Source organism: Strongylocentrotus purpuratus, unplaced genomic scaffold (genome assembly GCF_000002235.5).
Source record: "Strongylocentrotus purpuratus isolate Spur 01 unplaced genomic scaffold, Spur_5.0 spur5_contig_859, whole genome shotgun sequence".
In the NCBI taxonomy this organism is placed as follows: domain Eukaryota; kingdom Metazoa; phylum Echinodermata; class Echinoidea; order Camarodonta; family Strongylocentrotidae; genus Strongylocentrotus; species Strongylocentrotus purpuratus.
The window spans coordinates 502,463-520,173 of record NW_022145567.1 but is presented as its reverse complement, the minus strand read 5'-3'; the positions used below and the strand labels follow the sequence as shown (position 1 = coordinate 520,173).

General features: G+C 36.0%; 1 protein-coding gene across 6 annotated transcripts in view; it reads right to left on the bottom strand.

Moving 5' to 3' along the window:
- The window catches only part of LOC100890715, a 38,799-nt gene extending 23,434 nt beyond the window's left edge, over window positions 1-15,365 (bottom strand). Inside the window, exons 1-6 of one of the 6 annotated variants that reach the window (XR_004066449.1) lie at window positions 15,124-15,365; window positions 13,370-13,404; window positions 11,844-11,940; window positions 9,726-9,879; window positions 8,855-9,047; window positions 8,136-8,213 (exon numbers count right to left, since the gene is read on the bottom strand). Coding sequence is in view for 5 of the 6 variants with exons in the window: in XM_030998243.1 (XP_030854103.1) it covers window positions 8,136-8,213; window positions 8,855-9,047; window positions 9,726-9,879; window positions 11,844-11,940; window positions 13,370-13,378 (531 nt within the window). In the remaining variant the exon portion in view is untranslated. The remainder of the gene's footprint in view (window positions 1-8,135; window positions 8,214-8,854; window positions 9,048-9,725; window positions 9,880-11,843; window positions 11,941-13,369; window positions 13,405-15,123) is intronic. The other 5 variants (XM_030998243.1, XM_030998238.1, XM_030998231.1 and 2 more) reach the window with 5 other exon arrangements.
- Window positions 15,366-17,711: the final 2,346 nt, after the last annotated feature.

Genomic DNA, 17,711 nt, shown 5'->3' with positions numbered 1-17,711 from the left:
AAAAACCAGATGCATGAACAAATACATTTCTTTGTAATGCTCTGCTTTATGATGTACCAGATTTTGAAATTATAAACTGCAGAGAGTCCAGAATATTGTGGCTATAGTAGCGAGTGCTAACAAATATGAAAGCGTCTCTGGGATCATGAGCAATCTTCACTGGCTGTCAATTTGCCAACAACTAGCTTTCAAAATAAATTTGCTTGATTACAAGTCTGAATGGAATGCACTTTCATACTTTGAAGATATCTTAATACCACCATACACTCCTAGCTGATGACTGCAGTCTTCATCACAGGACTTGCTCAAACAACCACCATTACAGCCGTGCACCAACTACATGTATGGACATCAATCTTTCTCTGTTGCGGCTTTTAAAGAATAGAACAGTTCACCGCAACATGTTCGCAGCACACCATCAAAGCATACCTATTTACTGGTACACTTAAGTCATTAAATGTAAGATATTTTAACTCTTTACCTGAATTTTCAATGACAGAGTTTTGTGACTATTGTATATTTAATGTACTCTTTTGTTTTATCTAAATTTGTAATGCACCCTCATACGTGCATGGTAACCTGTTCTTAATAAACATCATCATCATCATTCTGTTGCGCAGCATGCGACTACAAATTTTCTCCAATCACTTCGATCATTTCAGTAACGGATATATCGCATATTCATACTAAAGTTTGTCAATGAAAAAAAGAAACATTCCTGCCAAGTCATTTTCATAAAAATCCCTTCCATTAAAAAGTTACAGCCTTTTGTTTAAGGGGAGCTTATGTTGTATAAATTTATGTTCTGGACTCCATAATGTAGCACACCATACCCACCAGAATAATTCAATTGCAGGTCAAGCAAATGAAACTGAATACATTTAACAAAAAATGAATGACCGTGTCTCCTATATGCCCCCACCTAAATTTGATTGACGGCTCTAGCACCAAGTTTTAAAAAAAATACCTCAAATGGTTCTTGAGTTACCAAACACCTGAAATATGAATTTTCACCTCTGTGACCTTGACCTGTGACAAAGAACCTACATGTACCCAAATTCTAATCAGATCTTCCTTTTACTGAACTCTCTGACCTTTGACCTACATACCCCCAAATCTAATCGGATCATCTACATACATGTATACCATGTATGGTGATATATAACAGCACCCAGTTTGAAGTTCATACCTTAGAAAGTTAAAGATAAACTCCAGTACTGGTAAAAAAAAGAAAATTTATTCTCACAGAATCAAACGAAACTTACACTGAATGTTCAAGATTACAAATAAATGACATGTGCCAAACAATTTTAGAAGAAAATGTATACTGGCTGAGTAATGAGCATAGAACGACAAGGAATCAAGGTAGTACCAACCCCGACACCATGCGTGTTGTCCCATACATAGCTGTCTGTGTATGTGCTTGTTACTTTACCAAGACTCGGTCAAATTTATTATGATTTTGATGACTCCAGAACCTTGCAGTGCACACCAATACTTACATGCTACATGATCAACTGTTTCTGATCCTTTCCACACCTTTTCTTTCACAATGCAATCGCATTACCAGTACTAAAGTTTATCTTTAAGATATCGCTTTGGGTCTAACACCTGAATTGAAAACAAAATCACCTGTGAGTTTTGACCCCTTACCCAAAAGTCTGATTACATCATCTTTATATGATGATACATACATGTACTAGCACAAAGTTTAAGTTCATACCTCAAATGGTCCTGGAATTACAAGAGTAACACCTGAAAATAAAGTTTTACCTTGACTTTTGACCTACCTACATGTTCCCCAAAATCTAATCAGATCATCTTTCTATAATGATGATGCATACTAGCACTATCGCTTATTCATGTTATTTCTATTTCCATAAATACCATAATATATTTGACCTTGATCTTTGACCTTGTGATTGCAATATCTACTCAGATCATTGTCCCTCCAAGATGCATACACAAACCAAGTATGAAGCTGGTCCAACAAATGGTTCTCCAGATATAGCGAGAAAGACCCATTTTAATGTATTTTATTGAACTCTACAACCTTGAAAAACAACCTCATAACCAGAAAATCGTATCTGTTCTTTGTCCCAGCAATATGCTTACACAAGACAAATTGGAAGCTGATCCGTCAATCGGTTCTGAAGTTATGCCCAGAACAAGCCATTTCAATGTATTTTATTGAACTCTGCGACCTTGAATGTAAACCTCATAACCAAAAAATCAAATCTGTTCTTTGTCCCTGCAATATGCATACACAAGTTAAATCTGAAGCTGATCTGTCAATTAGTTCTGAAGTTATGGCCAAATCAAGCCATTTTAATGTATTTTATTGTACTCTGTGACCTTGAACGTTAACCTCATAACCCTAAAATCCATTCACTTCATCGTCCCTCTCATATGCAAACTCAAGCCAATTCTGCAGCTGATTAATCAATCTGTTCTGAATTTATTGCAAAAACGAGCCATTTTTATGTATTCTATTGTTCTCAATGACCTTGAAAATTGATCACATAACCCCAAAAACTAATCAGTTCATTGTCCTTCCCATATGCATGCTTGGGCCAATCCTGAAATTGATCCGTCAAACGGTTCTTAAGTTATCGCGAGAACGAAAACGGGACGGACGACCGGAAAACATAATGCCTCCGGCACCACCTACTGTGGGCGGAGGCATAATAAAACTGATCATATACAATAAAATGTTATTGACCCCCTTAAGTAACAACACAAAACACCCCACAGGAATGATTGAAATACAAGTAAAACAAACAAAACTTATTATATTTAAAAATGTTACGGACCCCTGTAAAGTAACACCACACAATACCCCACAGGAATAAGTGACAGGTTCAACAAATAAAACTGATTATATTCAATAAAATGTTACGGACCCCATAAAGTTACAACACACAATACCCCACAGGAATAACAGAATGGCAAGTAAAACATACAAAACTGATTATATTTAATGAAATGTTATAGACCCCATAAAGTAACAACACACAATACCCCACAGGAATGTTAAGTGACAGGTCAAACTAGATGAATCTTCGACCACGCGTGACCACGCGTGGTGGAAATGTATGCCTCCGCCATTGCCAGATCAGAAATGTATAGCTTATGCATGTTGATTATTTCTATTTCCATAAATACCATGATATATTTGACCTTGAACTTTGACCTTGTGATTGCAATATCTACTCAGATCATTGTCCCTCCAAGATGCATACACAAACCAAGTATGAAGCTGGTCCAACAAATGGTTCTCCAGATATAGTGAAAAGACCCATTTTAATGTATTTTATTGAACTCTGCAACCTTGAACATCAACCTTATAACCAGAAAATCGAATCTATTCTTTGTCCCTACAATATGCATACATGTACACAAGCCAAATCGGAAGCAGATCCGTCACTTGGTTCTGAAGTTATGCCCAGAACAAGCCATTTTAATGTATTTTATTGAACTCTGTGACCTTGAATGTAAACCTCATGACCAAAAAATCAAATATGTTCTTTGTCCCTGCAATATGCATACACAAGCCAAATCTGAAGCTGATCTGTCAATCAGTTCTGAATTTATGGCCAGATCAAGCCATTTTAATGTATTTTACTGTACTCTGTGATCTTGAACGTTAACCTCATACCCCTAAAATCCATTCACTTCATTGTCCCTCTCATATGCATACTCAAGCCAATTCTGAGGCTGATTCATCAAGCCGTTCTGAAGTTATTGCAAAAACAAACTATTTCTATGTATTTTATTGAACTCTGTGACCTTGAACGTGAACCTCATACCAAAAATCTAATCAGTTCATTGTCCGTCCCATATGCACACTTGAGCCAACTCTGAAGTTGCTCCGCCAATCGGTTCTTAAGTTATTGCGAGAACGAGCCATTTTTATGTATTTTATTGTTCTCAATGACCTTGAAAATTGATCACATAACCCCAAAAACTAATCAGTTCATTGTCCTTCCCATATGCATGCTTGGGCCAATTCTGAAATTGATCCGTCAAGCGGTTCTTAAGTTATCGCAAGAACGAAAACGGGACGGACGACCGGAAAACATAATGCCTCCGGCACCACCTACTCTGGGCGGAGGCATAATAAAACTGATCATATACAATAAAATGTTATTGACCTCCTTAAGTAACAACACACAACACCCCACAGGAATGATTGAATGACAAGTAAAACAAACAAAACTTATTATATTTAAAAATGTTACGGACCCCTGTAAAGTAACACCACACAATACCCCACAGGAATAAGTGACAGGTTCGACAAATTAAACTGATTATATTCAATAAAATGTTACGGACCCCATAAAGTTACAACACACAATACCCCACAGGAATAACAGAATGGCAAGTAAAACATACAAAACTGATTATATTCAATGAAATGTTATAGACCCCATAAAGTAACAACACACAATACCCCACAGGAATGTTAAGTGACAGGTCAAACTAGATGAATCTTCGACCATGCGTGACCACTCGTGGTCAAAATGTATGCCTCCGCCATTGCCAGATCAGAAATGTATAGCTTATGCATGTTGATTATTTCTATTTCCATAAATACCATGATATGTTTGACCTTGACCTTTGATTTTGTGATTCCAATATCTACTTAGATCATTGTCCCTCCAAGATGCATACACAAACCAAGTATGAAGCTGGTCCAACAAATGGTTCTCCAGATATGGCGAGAAAGACCCATTTTAATGTATTTTATTGAACTCTGCGACCTTGAAAAACAACCTCATAACCAGAAAATCAAATCTGTTCTTTGTCCCTGAAATATGCATATACAAGCCAAATCTGAAGCTGATCCGTCAATCGGTTCTGAAGTTATGCCCCGGACCAAGCCATTTTAATGAATTTTATTGAACTCTGCGACCTTGAATGTAAACCACATAACCCAAAAATCAAATCTGTTCTTTGTCCCTGCAATATGCATACACAAGCCAAATGTGAAGCTGATCCGTCAATCAGTTCTGAAGTTACATGTATGGCCAGATCAAGGCATTTTAATGTATTTTATTGAACTCTGTGACCTTGAATGTGAACCTCATACCCCTAAAATCTAATCAGTTCATTGCCCATCCCATATGCACACTTGAGCCAACTCTTAAGTTGCCCCGTCAAGCGGTTCTTAAGTTATCGCGAGAATGAAAAGGGGACGGACGACCGGAAAACATATTATGCCTCCGGCACCACCTACTCTGGGCGGAGGCATAATAAAACTGATCATATACAATAAAATGTTATTGACCTCCTTAAGTAACAACACACAACACCCCACAGGAATGATTGAATGACAAGTAAAACAAACAAAACTTATTATATTTAAAAATGTTACGGACCCCTGTAAAGTAATACCCCACAGGAATAAGTGACAGGTTCAACAAATAAAACTGATTATATTCAATGAAATGTTACGGACCCCATAAAGTAACAATACACAATACCCCACAGGAATAACAGAATAGCAAGTAAAACAGACAAAACTGATTATATTTAATAATGAGATGTTATGGACCCCATAAGGTAACAACACACAATACCCCATGGGAATGATTGAATAACAGGTAAACAAAAACAAAAAAACAACAACAACAAAAAAAATAACCCTAAAATCCATTCACTTCATTGTCCCTCCCATATGCATACTCAAGCCAATTCTGAAGCTGATTCATCAAGCCGTTGTAGGAACGAGCCATTTTTATGTAAGCTGGTCCAACAAATGGTTCTCCAGATATAGCGAAAAAGACCCATTTTAACGTATTTTATTGAACTCTGCGACCTTGAACATCAACCTCATAACCAGAAAATCGATCTGTTCTTTGTCCCTGCAATGTGCATACACAAGACAAATCGGAAGCTGATCCGTCACTTGGTTCTGAAGTTATGCCCCGGACCAAGCCATTTTAATGTATTTTATTTAACTCTGCAACCTTGAATGTAAACCTCAAACCCAAAAATCAAATCTGTTCTTTGTCCCTGCAATATGCATACACAAGCCAAATCTGAAGCTGATCTGTCAATCAGTTCTGAAGTTATGGCCAGATCAAGCCATTTTAATGTATTTTATTGAACTCTGTTAACTTGAACGTGAACCTCATTATTTTGAAAACAGGAAAGGACACCAAACCATATATATTTTGAAAGAATAAAGGTCAGAAATTATTGTGATAAAATTTTTGGAATGAAAACTCATTCGATTTGTTGCCATAGTATCCAAATAAACTGAAAATCAACTTTTACAAATTATGGATTTGTAAAAGATGTGAAATTGAGAGATAAATATGTGAAGTTATGGGGTTGGTATTATTTTAATAAGACTGCCCACATTGTCAGCTTAACATATAGACATGCACAAAATCACAGATATATACGTCGATCCTTACTTATTAAAGTTATGATTATACATATGAAAAACGGTGCGCGAAATGGGGCACTTAGTAGACTTTTTTGGGGGGGGTTGGGTTATTTCACTGTGCTGTTCTTCTGTGATCATAAAGACTATGAATCTGAAAAATGTGTAATAATATTAAGTGGGTTATGATTTGTATATATGTAATTTTTATGAAAATTATGGTTACCATGGTAACACATCAACATGTAAACAGTAGGACCTATACCACATGATTTCCATGTATACATTCATGTATACATAATGCATGTACATTCTATTCTCCTTTTCACCCAAAATTTAAAAATAAACAAACAATACTTTTTTCTAATCAAAATACCAATCGAAATAATGGAAATTTTCTCTACTTCCCATTGATACCAATTTCCAAAAGATTCTATGTTGTTAAAAATATCTATCAAGTGTCAAATGATGATGTGCTCCCACATCCCGGAACTGTGCCTGCAGGCATGGTTGGTGGTTAAACGCTTAAAGTAACATCACACAATACCCCACAGGAATGGTTACATGACAGCTACATCAAAGAAACGTCAAACATAAAATGAGTATACTTTAAATAGTAAAATGTTTTGAATCCCAATAAAGTAACCACTCACAGGAATCATTGAAGAAGGTCATCAGGGTGACCAAATAAAAATGAATAAGGAGCTCTATCATTTTGGCTAGTACATGTACAGTGCATAAGAGCATCAATGTGGATAAGGATGAAAGTAGCTATGTACACATGCATGTAGATCCAGCCATCTGATGTGAAGAAAAACAAATCCTCAAACAATACATTTGTCAAGTCATCATTTGAATGATGCACCCTCTGACCCCCCGGAACGATGCGTCATGGTATGGGTCATTTACCATCCATTTAGTGACCCAGGGTATGGTCATTTGTTCATTTTGTGTGTCACAACATAACCCAAGGGGTGCGTCAATGTCAGGCACTTTACCCGGGTGCCTCATTCTGTTCAGGCCTTTACCTGTGATTTTGTTCTCAGGAAAACTCCTGTGGAAACTTCACCTTAAATATCGCAGGCTACGAAATTGGCAATGGCACAGACATTGATTCAACATGTTCAAACACCATGATTAGAACATTGAGGTGAAACAGATCGTCGCCCTGATCATCATGATATTGGCAAAACTTCAGTTGGAGACTATACATGTCTTTGTTCTCAATATTTTTACTCTGTCATTTACATTTTACATGACCTGTTCATTTTCAGAATATTTGCGCAAAATCTTAATAGCGCATTTTTTAAATGAAAATTTCATTTTTTTACATAAAATTTGACTCAATGTCATGAAAGTAGATGATTGACAATTCCAGTGGCACCCCTGCCCAAATCTTATTCGAGTAACCCTTCTGTTTTGTTTGTTTGGTTGTTTGTTTGTTTGTTTTTTACTACAGAAGCGATCCTCATTTTTAATGCACATTTCGATATTGCATGAGCCTGAGCAGTTAGCTGCACTAAAGGTGCACAAGCGTCATGAGGACAGTCAAAGTTCATAAATGATGCATGATAATGGCATAATTCTGGTAAGAGGGATTGTCACTGTTGGCATATATGACAAAGGGGTGCATCATTGTATAGATAAATCCGCCGCATTTTTGGACAAGTGACGAAGTGACGCACCATTCCAGGGGGTCAGAGGGTGCGCCATTCAAAAGACAGTTCTATAATACACTTACCGGGACACAATACAGAGCATGAATCTCAAATTGCTCCAACGTTGCATAAACTTGAGAACAAGTTGAACAATTGTGAACCTTGACAAAAACAAAAAATAGTATGACAGTATTACAAATCAAAGTGTTGCCATGTAATCCCCCCCCCCCCAAAAAAAACCCATTCTATTTTGCATAATGAAGTAGTGTTGGGTTATAAAATGATGTCCCCCCCCCCCCCCCCCCCCCCATGGCCGGAGTTTTTAAGTTATCAGCAACTCATTTTTGTTGATTTCGACAAAAAAGGTATAAAAATGCATGGGAGATCCTTCCGCATCAAACTGGGGAATCCCTTAATGAATTTGAAACATGTCCATTTTTTTGATCCCTTGTATTAAGCCCACCGCTATTATTATTATTGTATATATTTCAACAAACATGACATTATGTCAGAATGCTTTCAATATTCTTTTTTAAACCAAAGCTGTGATTTTAAGTATTACAAAGGACAAGGTACTAAAACAATTTATCAGGTATGTGTGATGCTGAGTATCAAATCAAACACAGGGTTGAGTATTTTCAAGCGCAATATTCAATAAAATGTAAGATTTCAAATATCCTTAAAACAAAAACAAGAAATAATTGTTCTAACAGTTGTATTTTGGTTTATAACTACTGTATTTGTGTACATAAAGAATTCCATGTTTTGACTATGTCACAACATAAATTTTGCTGTACAGTACCTGTTTTCGCCAAGGAAGGTCATCAACTCCGTAGTTGTATCGTAATTCCTCTCCTGCTTTCACATCTTCCAAAGCAAACAAGCAAAGGTGTACCGTAGTGTCCCTAACCACTTTCTTTACTACTGCATTCGGATGTCTCCACTCATCATTTATGTACCTAGCCAACCCAGAATCTGGATCCCAGGCATCTATCCTGTAAATTAATTGACATTTTGTTTTCAATTGTTTGGATGTACTGTACTAGTATCAGTTTTGTGAAGGATCAGTGGAAAGCTATACTGTTCAAAGATATTTTTTTAATGATTCAAAAATTCCAAGTAAAGTCTGAGATTAAGGAAATCACAATAAATAGAACCATTCAAAACGCACATGAAATCTGTGACAAAGCCCATACAGCCTATATCATAAATCAATGATCTCAATACCACATCTTAACGGGACTTTCATAGCAACTAACTTTAACCCCTCATGCTGATGTTTGTTTTATCTTAAAAATTATGATTACTCTAAATACAACATGGGTCAGTAGACTGAGATTACAAGTTAACATAATCACAAGCATGTATGTTCACGACATGGCTAAAAAATGGGGAATTTGACAATCTCAATTCCGGACAATTTAAATTTTTTAGAGAAATATATTGCACTTGGAAGGATATTTGGCTTTTACATTGTACTTGCTCAAAATATATGCATCAATCATGGGCAATCTGCTTCCTTCCTGGGATATAATTTTTTTATTCTAGTACGTACTGCTGGATGCAGTGCTTCAATAATTGATGTGAGCTGTGTTGTATCCCATCCTATGATATACATTTAGGTGTAGTACATTTCGCATTTGGTGTTACATAATTTGCTTCATTCTAGATACCTGTATGTCTTTCCCATATAGTCATAATAAAAGACATAGGGCTCCGGTTCACGTGTCCCCTCATCGTTATGATCATCAACACAACTCCTAATGCCACGGTACTCAAGAAGGAAATCCCCTTTTGAAAAACTTCTTGTGGCAAACAGTCCATATCCTGTATTGAGGGAAATAAAATTAATTGTGGTGATATGAAGCAGCATTTGCGCACTCTGTCATACAGTTCATGACTTTGTATATTTGTAATGGTTGCAGTTCATAAATAGGTCAGCCTAAATTATGGTAGAATTATTACACTTGGCGTATTCTCTTTCAAGTACTATTTTTAAACAAGTGCGTTATTTTGTGTCTAACTTTATCATCTTAAAGATGCAAAAAGTTCCATTAAAATGATAACTCCTTGGTCTATGTATCTTTGAAGCTTCAAAAACCAAAACGTATGCATGATAGAGATGTCATATTACACACAAATACAGGAAACCTGTGGAGCTTTAAAATAGAGGACAAAGTGTATCAAAGAAAGCAGGGAATAATTTTCTTGGTATTGCATCGCAATTTGCTGTGCATTTTTGCAAGACTGCTACACAAAATTTCTTTTCCATAGGCCTGTACAAAATATGCTGAAAATATTTTCCTATATCAACAAAAATGGCTAATCAAATTTTAGAATCAAAATTATTCCCTGGAAAGTAATTAATCAATTGATGAAAATAATAAGGATAATTTTCCCTATACATTACTCTAAGAAACAAGGTATGTAATATATCCAGGAAAAATCCATTGCTGATAAAATGCTCTAAAAATAATGGATTGTTTCCTGTGCATTTTAACCATATTGAAATTGGCCACCGAATATATTATTTCATGAAAGCCCATCATTATGTGGCTTTGATTAAATACTTTGATGAGGACAGTGTGAAATTGATCATCCATGCATGCGTTATCAGCAAGCTGGACTACTGTAATGGGTTGTTGTATGGGCTCCCTGCTTCTCAGATTGGGCGTATGCAGCGAGTACAAAATTCATGTGCAAGATTGATCTGTAGTAAACCCAGATTCACAAGGATCACCCCTCTTTTAAGAGATCTGCATCAATTGGCTTCCAATTAAAAAAAGAATATCATTTAAGATCTTGTTGTCATACAAGGCACTTATTGGTCAAGCCCCTAGCTACATTGCAGAGCTCTTACCACATAAATCCCACAGACATACCCACAACCTGTGCAGTGCTAAAGATACTTTGCTTCTTCAAATCCCCAGAGGTAAAACACAGGTAACATTAGGAGATTGAGCATGTGCAGCCTGTGCAGCCCCCAAACTGTGGAATAATTTGCCTCTAGAAATAAGAACTTTCCCTGGTTCCCCATCAACAGCAACTTTCAAACTTAGGCTCAAGACATATTTGTTTAACTTTCAAGCAAATGAGAAGCTCTATCAGCGCAGAAGAATATATGTATATACATGTAGGTTCGGCGCTTTATGTGTCATTCAAGTAATATTTGTTTTATCCAGTATACATCTTTCTTAAAAATATCATTGTGCCAAGTTGGGTTACTAAAATGTACATTTTTTTTCAATGTTACACCCCATATACTTTTGAGACACAGTGTATTTTTTAAGAGTATTATAATTAAGCTTTCCAGCGATATACAATGTTCTGGGTGTACTGTACACATTAAAAATTCTACTCTGATCTGATGATTTGGAATTGGTGTATTTTTCTAATTTTTGTAAAGTGTAATAAATTTTCTGACCTACATGTATTTATAAACTGTGATCTAATGTATAAACTCCACAGGGGAGTAAATTAAGAATTTGCAGTCAGTATCAATTCAACACCCAGGTGATATTGCAGAACATGGCCAAATAATGTAGGTACAGCCAACTCTCCCTCTCTCTCTCACTACATAAACACTGAAACCATTGATCACCAGCGTAGTGCAAAGTATTAAATGCAGCTCATTATTAATGTTATATATATATTTTTTACAGGCATCAAAGATGTTTTGCCAAAAAGATGAAAGGGTATAAGTGGATTCCCACCTGCTGCTCATGGGCCACCACTTTTCACAAATACCATTCACTCAATAATTGGTCCTAGCAGGTTATAACATCACTTACCAATAACGTCATTTATATGCCTCTTTTCAAAGCCATTAGGGTCAGTTCCTTGCTCACAGTACTCCCGTGCTAAGTCCTCTGGCCTTTTCCGCCTTTTCTGTTATTGGTATTAACAATATACATGATAAGTATATTTGGACACTTCAGTTCCACATGCAATACACAAGTGAAGCCAGGTACAAAATGATTGCGTGCCAAATATTTCCTGTAAAAGAACTCCATGAGTCCTCAGTCTGGGCCAAATTCATAAAAGTTAATCAATTTTAAAGCTGAAATCAACTTTAACCCTGGAATGTTGTATATGTTTTAAGTTGATCCTAGAAATTCACATCCTAGTAAATTTTTAGTGACCATGCAAACAACAGCAACAACAAAAATGAAAGTTTTACAAACTTGTACTAATCCTCATACATCTGAATAAAGATAAAATTGATCTGGAATATAAAATTAACTTGAAAGTTTTATGAAATTGGCCGCAGGCCTATTATCTAGTCTACGGGGAAGAAAATGAAATGAAACAACTAACCAATGTCAGACCTTTTTGAAATTTTGGAGAATTTTTTTTTTTTTTACTAACATCCTTCCGAGCTAGAAACATGGACACTCGAGAAATGTAATTAAAACTGATTGCTAGTGTTTGAAATAGCCTGCCTCTGCAAGATACTGGGGGTTACAAGACTAGAGAAAATAAGCAACCAACATATTCAGGAATCACTTGACCAGCAGAGCACTTATGGATATACAACATGGTATCACTGTAAAACAGAAGCCATTACACAGCATGCTAGTGTGGATGGTGTACCTTGCAGCGTTTCATAGCTTCTTTTTCACTGTAATTCTTTTATTGCCACAGCCTCTCCATCCTCCAACTGAGATTTGTCCCGATATTTCTTTTTAAAATCATGTTTTTTAAACCTAATTTTCCTTCTAAATTGCTTCCTTTTACGCAACCATCTACACCAGGAAACTCATTTTATGCTGAAAACAAAGTCCAAGTTTGCTATTTTTGTTGAAGAGGGGTACTTTTGGCTGCTGCATACAATTTTACGAGTCCCTCTCCCTCAGACTTCATCCCCTTCGAAAAAACCCTCCCCAACTCTACTGCTGACGAGAACATAACAAATCCTCCCCCACAGGAAAAAAAAAACTGTTTCTGTTTTTTTTTTTTTTTACTTTAAGCAACTTTGCTTTAGAGTCTTGAATCCAATTTCAACTATCCAATTATTTTACTTTATATCATTATAATTGTCTTTTTATTTATTTCACTATTTACCAATAGCATTTCAAAAAATGCATATTTCCCAACATCACCTTGATTTGCTCAATCACTATTTCATACTAATGAGTTGAATAACAAAGCTTAAAAAAAGGTTACTTGCAGAGATGAAAATTTTCTTTAAAAATACGCTGAAAAACACACAATTCATCATGCACTCAATGACGTACTGGCAAAATTTCTCTTACAGAATTAACCTAATGCTTCACTCATATCATACTTTGAAGTTTGTAAAAGCTTATATACTTACATTTGGCATTTTTCCAGCATTCAGTATCTCTATAGCTGGAAGAAAAAATAATAATTGTGGAAAAATCTGTATAAAAATGAACTCAAATACAATATCATTTCAGGGACTGTTGTTTGAGAAGAGCAAGAACATTATTGTTCTTCTTTAAAGGAGCTTGGTCTTATACTTTTTCATCCTTTCTGAGATTTTGAAACCAGAATATTTCTATTTTCCCCATGACCCAATTTTACTGGTGAAACATGTTTCGTTTTAAGATGGTAACCATAATTAAATTTACACAGTAAAGTATAGGCAACAGTGAAATACAAAATTGTTCATAAATCAAAACAGGTACATGGACCAATTCAACTGAAATTTGAAAATGAAACTTCTTCAGTGGTAATCTATCATATCAAACTTCAAACTAAATTTTGAAAAATTGGACCATATGCTCCTTTAAAGGGTCATTGGACACCTGCAACATCACCATTTTGGGGTCAACATCTTCATTTATTGGATGTGCTATCTATATGCTAATTTTACTTCCATCTACAATTCCTTTCCAGAGAAATGTCAACTTCTCTTTCCTTTTCTATTTATCAGAGTTAACAACAATCAAAGGTTTTTGATTTCTGCACCACCTGTTGTAATATGTAACCATAATGAGTTGACATGACCAGTTATGTAGGGCAGTTAGAGCTTTCAACAACAAACTACAAATTATCGATACCAGCCCTACCTCATAGTTTTGCCAAATTTCAGGGAAAAAAATCTTGGCCCCTTTCCCATATTCTCTGGACAGACTTGCAGGGAAGGATATATAGCTGTGTATCATAAACAAGTAGACCAAGCAGCACAATGGCGCAAATAAAAGCGGCAGTTTTGAAGTTTTAAAAGCAAATAGAGTACGTTATTGATCATTTTTTGTACACAATCACGAAAATGACAAAAAAGTGTGCTCAAAGTATTTCTCTGCCATCCTAAAATTTGCTTGTCACCTATTTGTATTATTATTTCAACTTATCATAATTATAATGTAGATCTAGGCTTATTTTGTATGTTACATCATACAATGACATGTAAACTAAACAAAGTTAATTTCCATTGATTAAATGGAAGATTCATGAAACTACTCACTTTAGAATTTGTTGCATAGAATACATCATATGTGCCCAGCCATGATGGTGTTGGTGAAAGCTTGATCCAATAAACAATTTCATTTACATTTGTGTAAATGAAAATCATGTCTACATTGTCATTAAGGACATTTTTCATTGTCCTGATGATATAACTGTTCATTTCTGCAAATGATCGGATAAGTTGATATATATAGGGGCTGCTTGTGAAGATTACTGCTCTGGGGTAAAGCCCCATGTTTCGGAGTTGGACCCACTCCCGGAGATCCATTATAATGAATCTCAACAAAAAAGTGTAGAGTCTACAATGAAGTAGACCTACAAGGATGAAGACTTCAAATTAAAAAAAAAAGACTTAGGTCTAGATCTAGGCCTATGAGTGGTTAAAAGTACAACAGACTCTTCTCAGACTCTAGTTAAAATGACGATTACTTGACTAAACCTTCATTCAAGGCAATTATCCCTACTATAATGTTAGATCTATGTCATTAGAGTCTAATGCGAGTTCAACTTTGCAAGGTCAAGTCGAATGTTACGTGCTAGCCTAAGTTAGCCCATAATTTACGCTTGGGCTGCTGCTATTGCCTTTTGCTGTAAAGTGCATATCACAAGTCATATTTGATTACGTGGGAAACTTACCTTGTATCACTCGTCACGGAATACCTCAGTGAAAATTCTGCGGGGACCAAGAAACTCCGAAATAAGAAATGATTCAGACACATAGATTTACACGCCGATCGCACCTCGAAATCAGCAGCAAAAGACTGTTCATGTGGTCCTAGCCTACAATACACATATCATTGGCCTAGCTTACCCGTGCTATCGCTAGCGCTAAACTAGCGCGGCGCGGCGCCGCGCGCGCTCGCGATCGCGGGAAAATACCGGTATCCGCCAGTACGGTACTTGTATCCGATCCCCCATAGGGTAGGAATGCAGGACGCTTTGTTGTTGTTGTTGTAGTTGCTTAATGGCGCATGTTCAATCAACATCGATTTTCTGCGCCAAATCAGTTTATCTAGTTTGTTTGTGACTTTTCAGTTTTTTTTTCCTCTCTATTCGCTGATTGGTTGTGTGTCCCTCAGGTTCGTTCGATGCTGGTTTTCCAGCCTGTCCAGTTTACCTGTAGTATGGCAACGTGATATTAATAATAATGTCAGTTTACCACCACCATTAGCTTGTGCAATGAAATTAAATATACAAAGTCTGTTCATTACTTGGGCATAGAACTATACAATTATAAGTATAATAAAAATTATAATTGTGAATATTCCACAATTCTGTTTACTGAAATATGTTTACAAATACATGCTATACGTAGGATATACATTATGAGGGAAAAGGAACAAAGGAAACTAAGAAAAGAGAAACAGTATTAATTTTTACTTACAATTTGAGAATAGACAAGTTAATAAAGACGTTTTGTATCCTTAATATATCTCATTAACGATCTAAAATTGTCTTTTGAACTTTCGTTCATAATATTACTGACATTGACATTTTGTATCTTTAGACTATTTTTCATGATAGCTCTTTCTCTGTTATATTTTGTACAATTTGACAAATAATGTTTTATTGTCTCTGGTACATTACATATGTCACACATACCATTTTCATGTTGTTTTATGATGTATAAGTAGAAATTCAACCTACACTTTCCTAACCTAATTTGATGCAATAATATCATTTCCTTTCTACTGTATCCTTGTAACTTTATATGTTTCCCGACGTTTTCCTGAATATGGAATAGATCCCTTCCTTTATCTGATATTTCCCATTCATATTGCCAAATTTCTTTGTAATGTGATTTCATATGATTTGTTAGTTCTTCTTTTGTGCTTGGTACTCTTACATCAATACTTTCCTTTAATGAGCCTTCTTTTGCAAGTTTATCTACTATTTCATTTCCACCTATCCCTCTGTGAGATGGAACCCATTCGAAATGTATTTCTTTATCCTGTGATTGTAATTTGTTTAACATGTATCGTACTTCTAAGTTCTATTACCAAGTTTGACCCTGTGTGGTTATCTTCTAGTGCTTGCAATGCAGATAATGAGTCTGTTAAAATAACAGTAGATGTGCATGGAAAGTTATCTATCCATTCTAAAGCGAGTAAAATTGCCACTAATTCTGCTCTCATAATACAAATCGTTGATAATCTATAAAATTTACGTATATTGATATCAGCGATGTAAAAAGCTGCACCTGTACTTTTCTCACCATCATCTTGTTTAGAGCCATCTGTATAAATTTTTAGATATCCATTCCATTTTGTCGCAATTCTTTCTAACACACAATTTCTAATTTTATATTCTGAATCTTTCACTTTATTAATCTTAAAATATACATAATATGAAATATTTGGACATTTATAATGCCAAAAAGGCTTAATTGTAGTACAGAGACTAATTTTCTCCATTTTGCAGTCTGTCGTTATGGCCCTTTTAAAAAATGGTCCTTGGCCCGGTTTCCATTCAAAATGGTCATAATACCAACTTGGGGTGATAATTTCCACTGTTGAGTGGTCTTGGATGTCCCATGACAATAAATAGAAATTGTATTTATCTACAAATGCTTGTCTGCGGAATTTTAAAGGCATTTCTCCACATTCTACTTGTAAGGCTTCAAGGGCTGTAGTGTGGCATGCTCCTGTAACTATTTTTAACGCCTGATATTGTATGGAGTCTAATTGTGATTTTGTGGTCGGGCATGCTGCATCATATAGCTCACATCCATCAGTGGCGGATCCAGGGGGGGGGGGGGGGAGGCACAGGGGGCATGTGCCCCCCCCCGGCCAACAAAAATGTGTTAAAATCAGCCCTAAATTCGCCCAAAATATACCGAAAAAAAGGGGCGTGCCCCCCCGGCTAAACTTTTTTTTTTTTTTTTTTTTTTTTTTTTTTTTTTATAAAAAAAAATAAAAAAAAAAAAAAAAATTGCCAATGGCTGACCTAAAATGGTGACCTTACCCCCCCCCCTCCAACGAAGCAAAATGTCAAATTAAAAAATTTCGTGACCCCCCCCCCCCCCCCCCCCCCCCCCCCAAAAAAAAAAGTGTCCTCTTAGTGGCCGGCTAAGTCGTTGCGATTTTTTTGGGACTAAACATTTTTTTAAAAGTGTCCGCTTACCCCCCCCCCCCCCCCCCCCCCCCCCCCGCTTATTCAGCGGCTGGCTGAGTCGTTGCGATTTTTTCGGGACTAAAAAAAATATATATATAATGTTCTCTTTC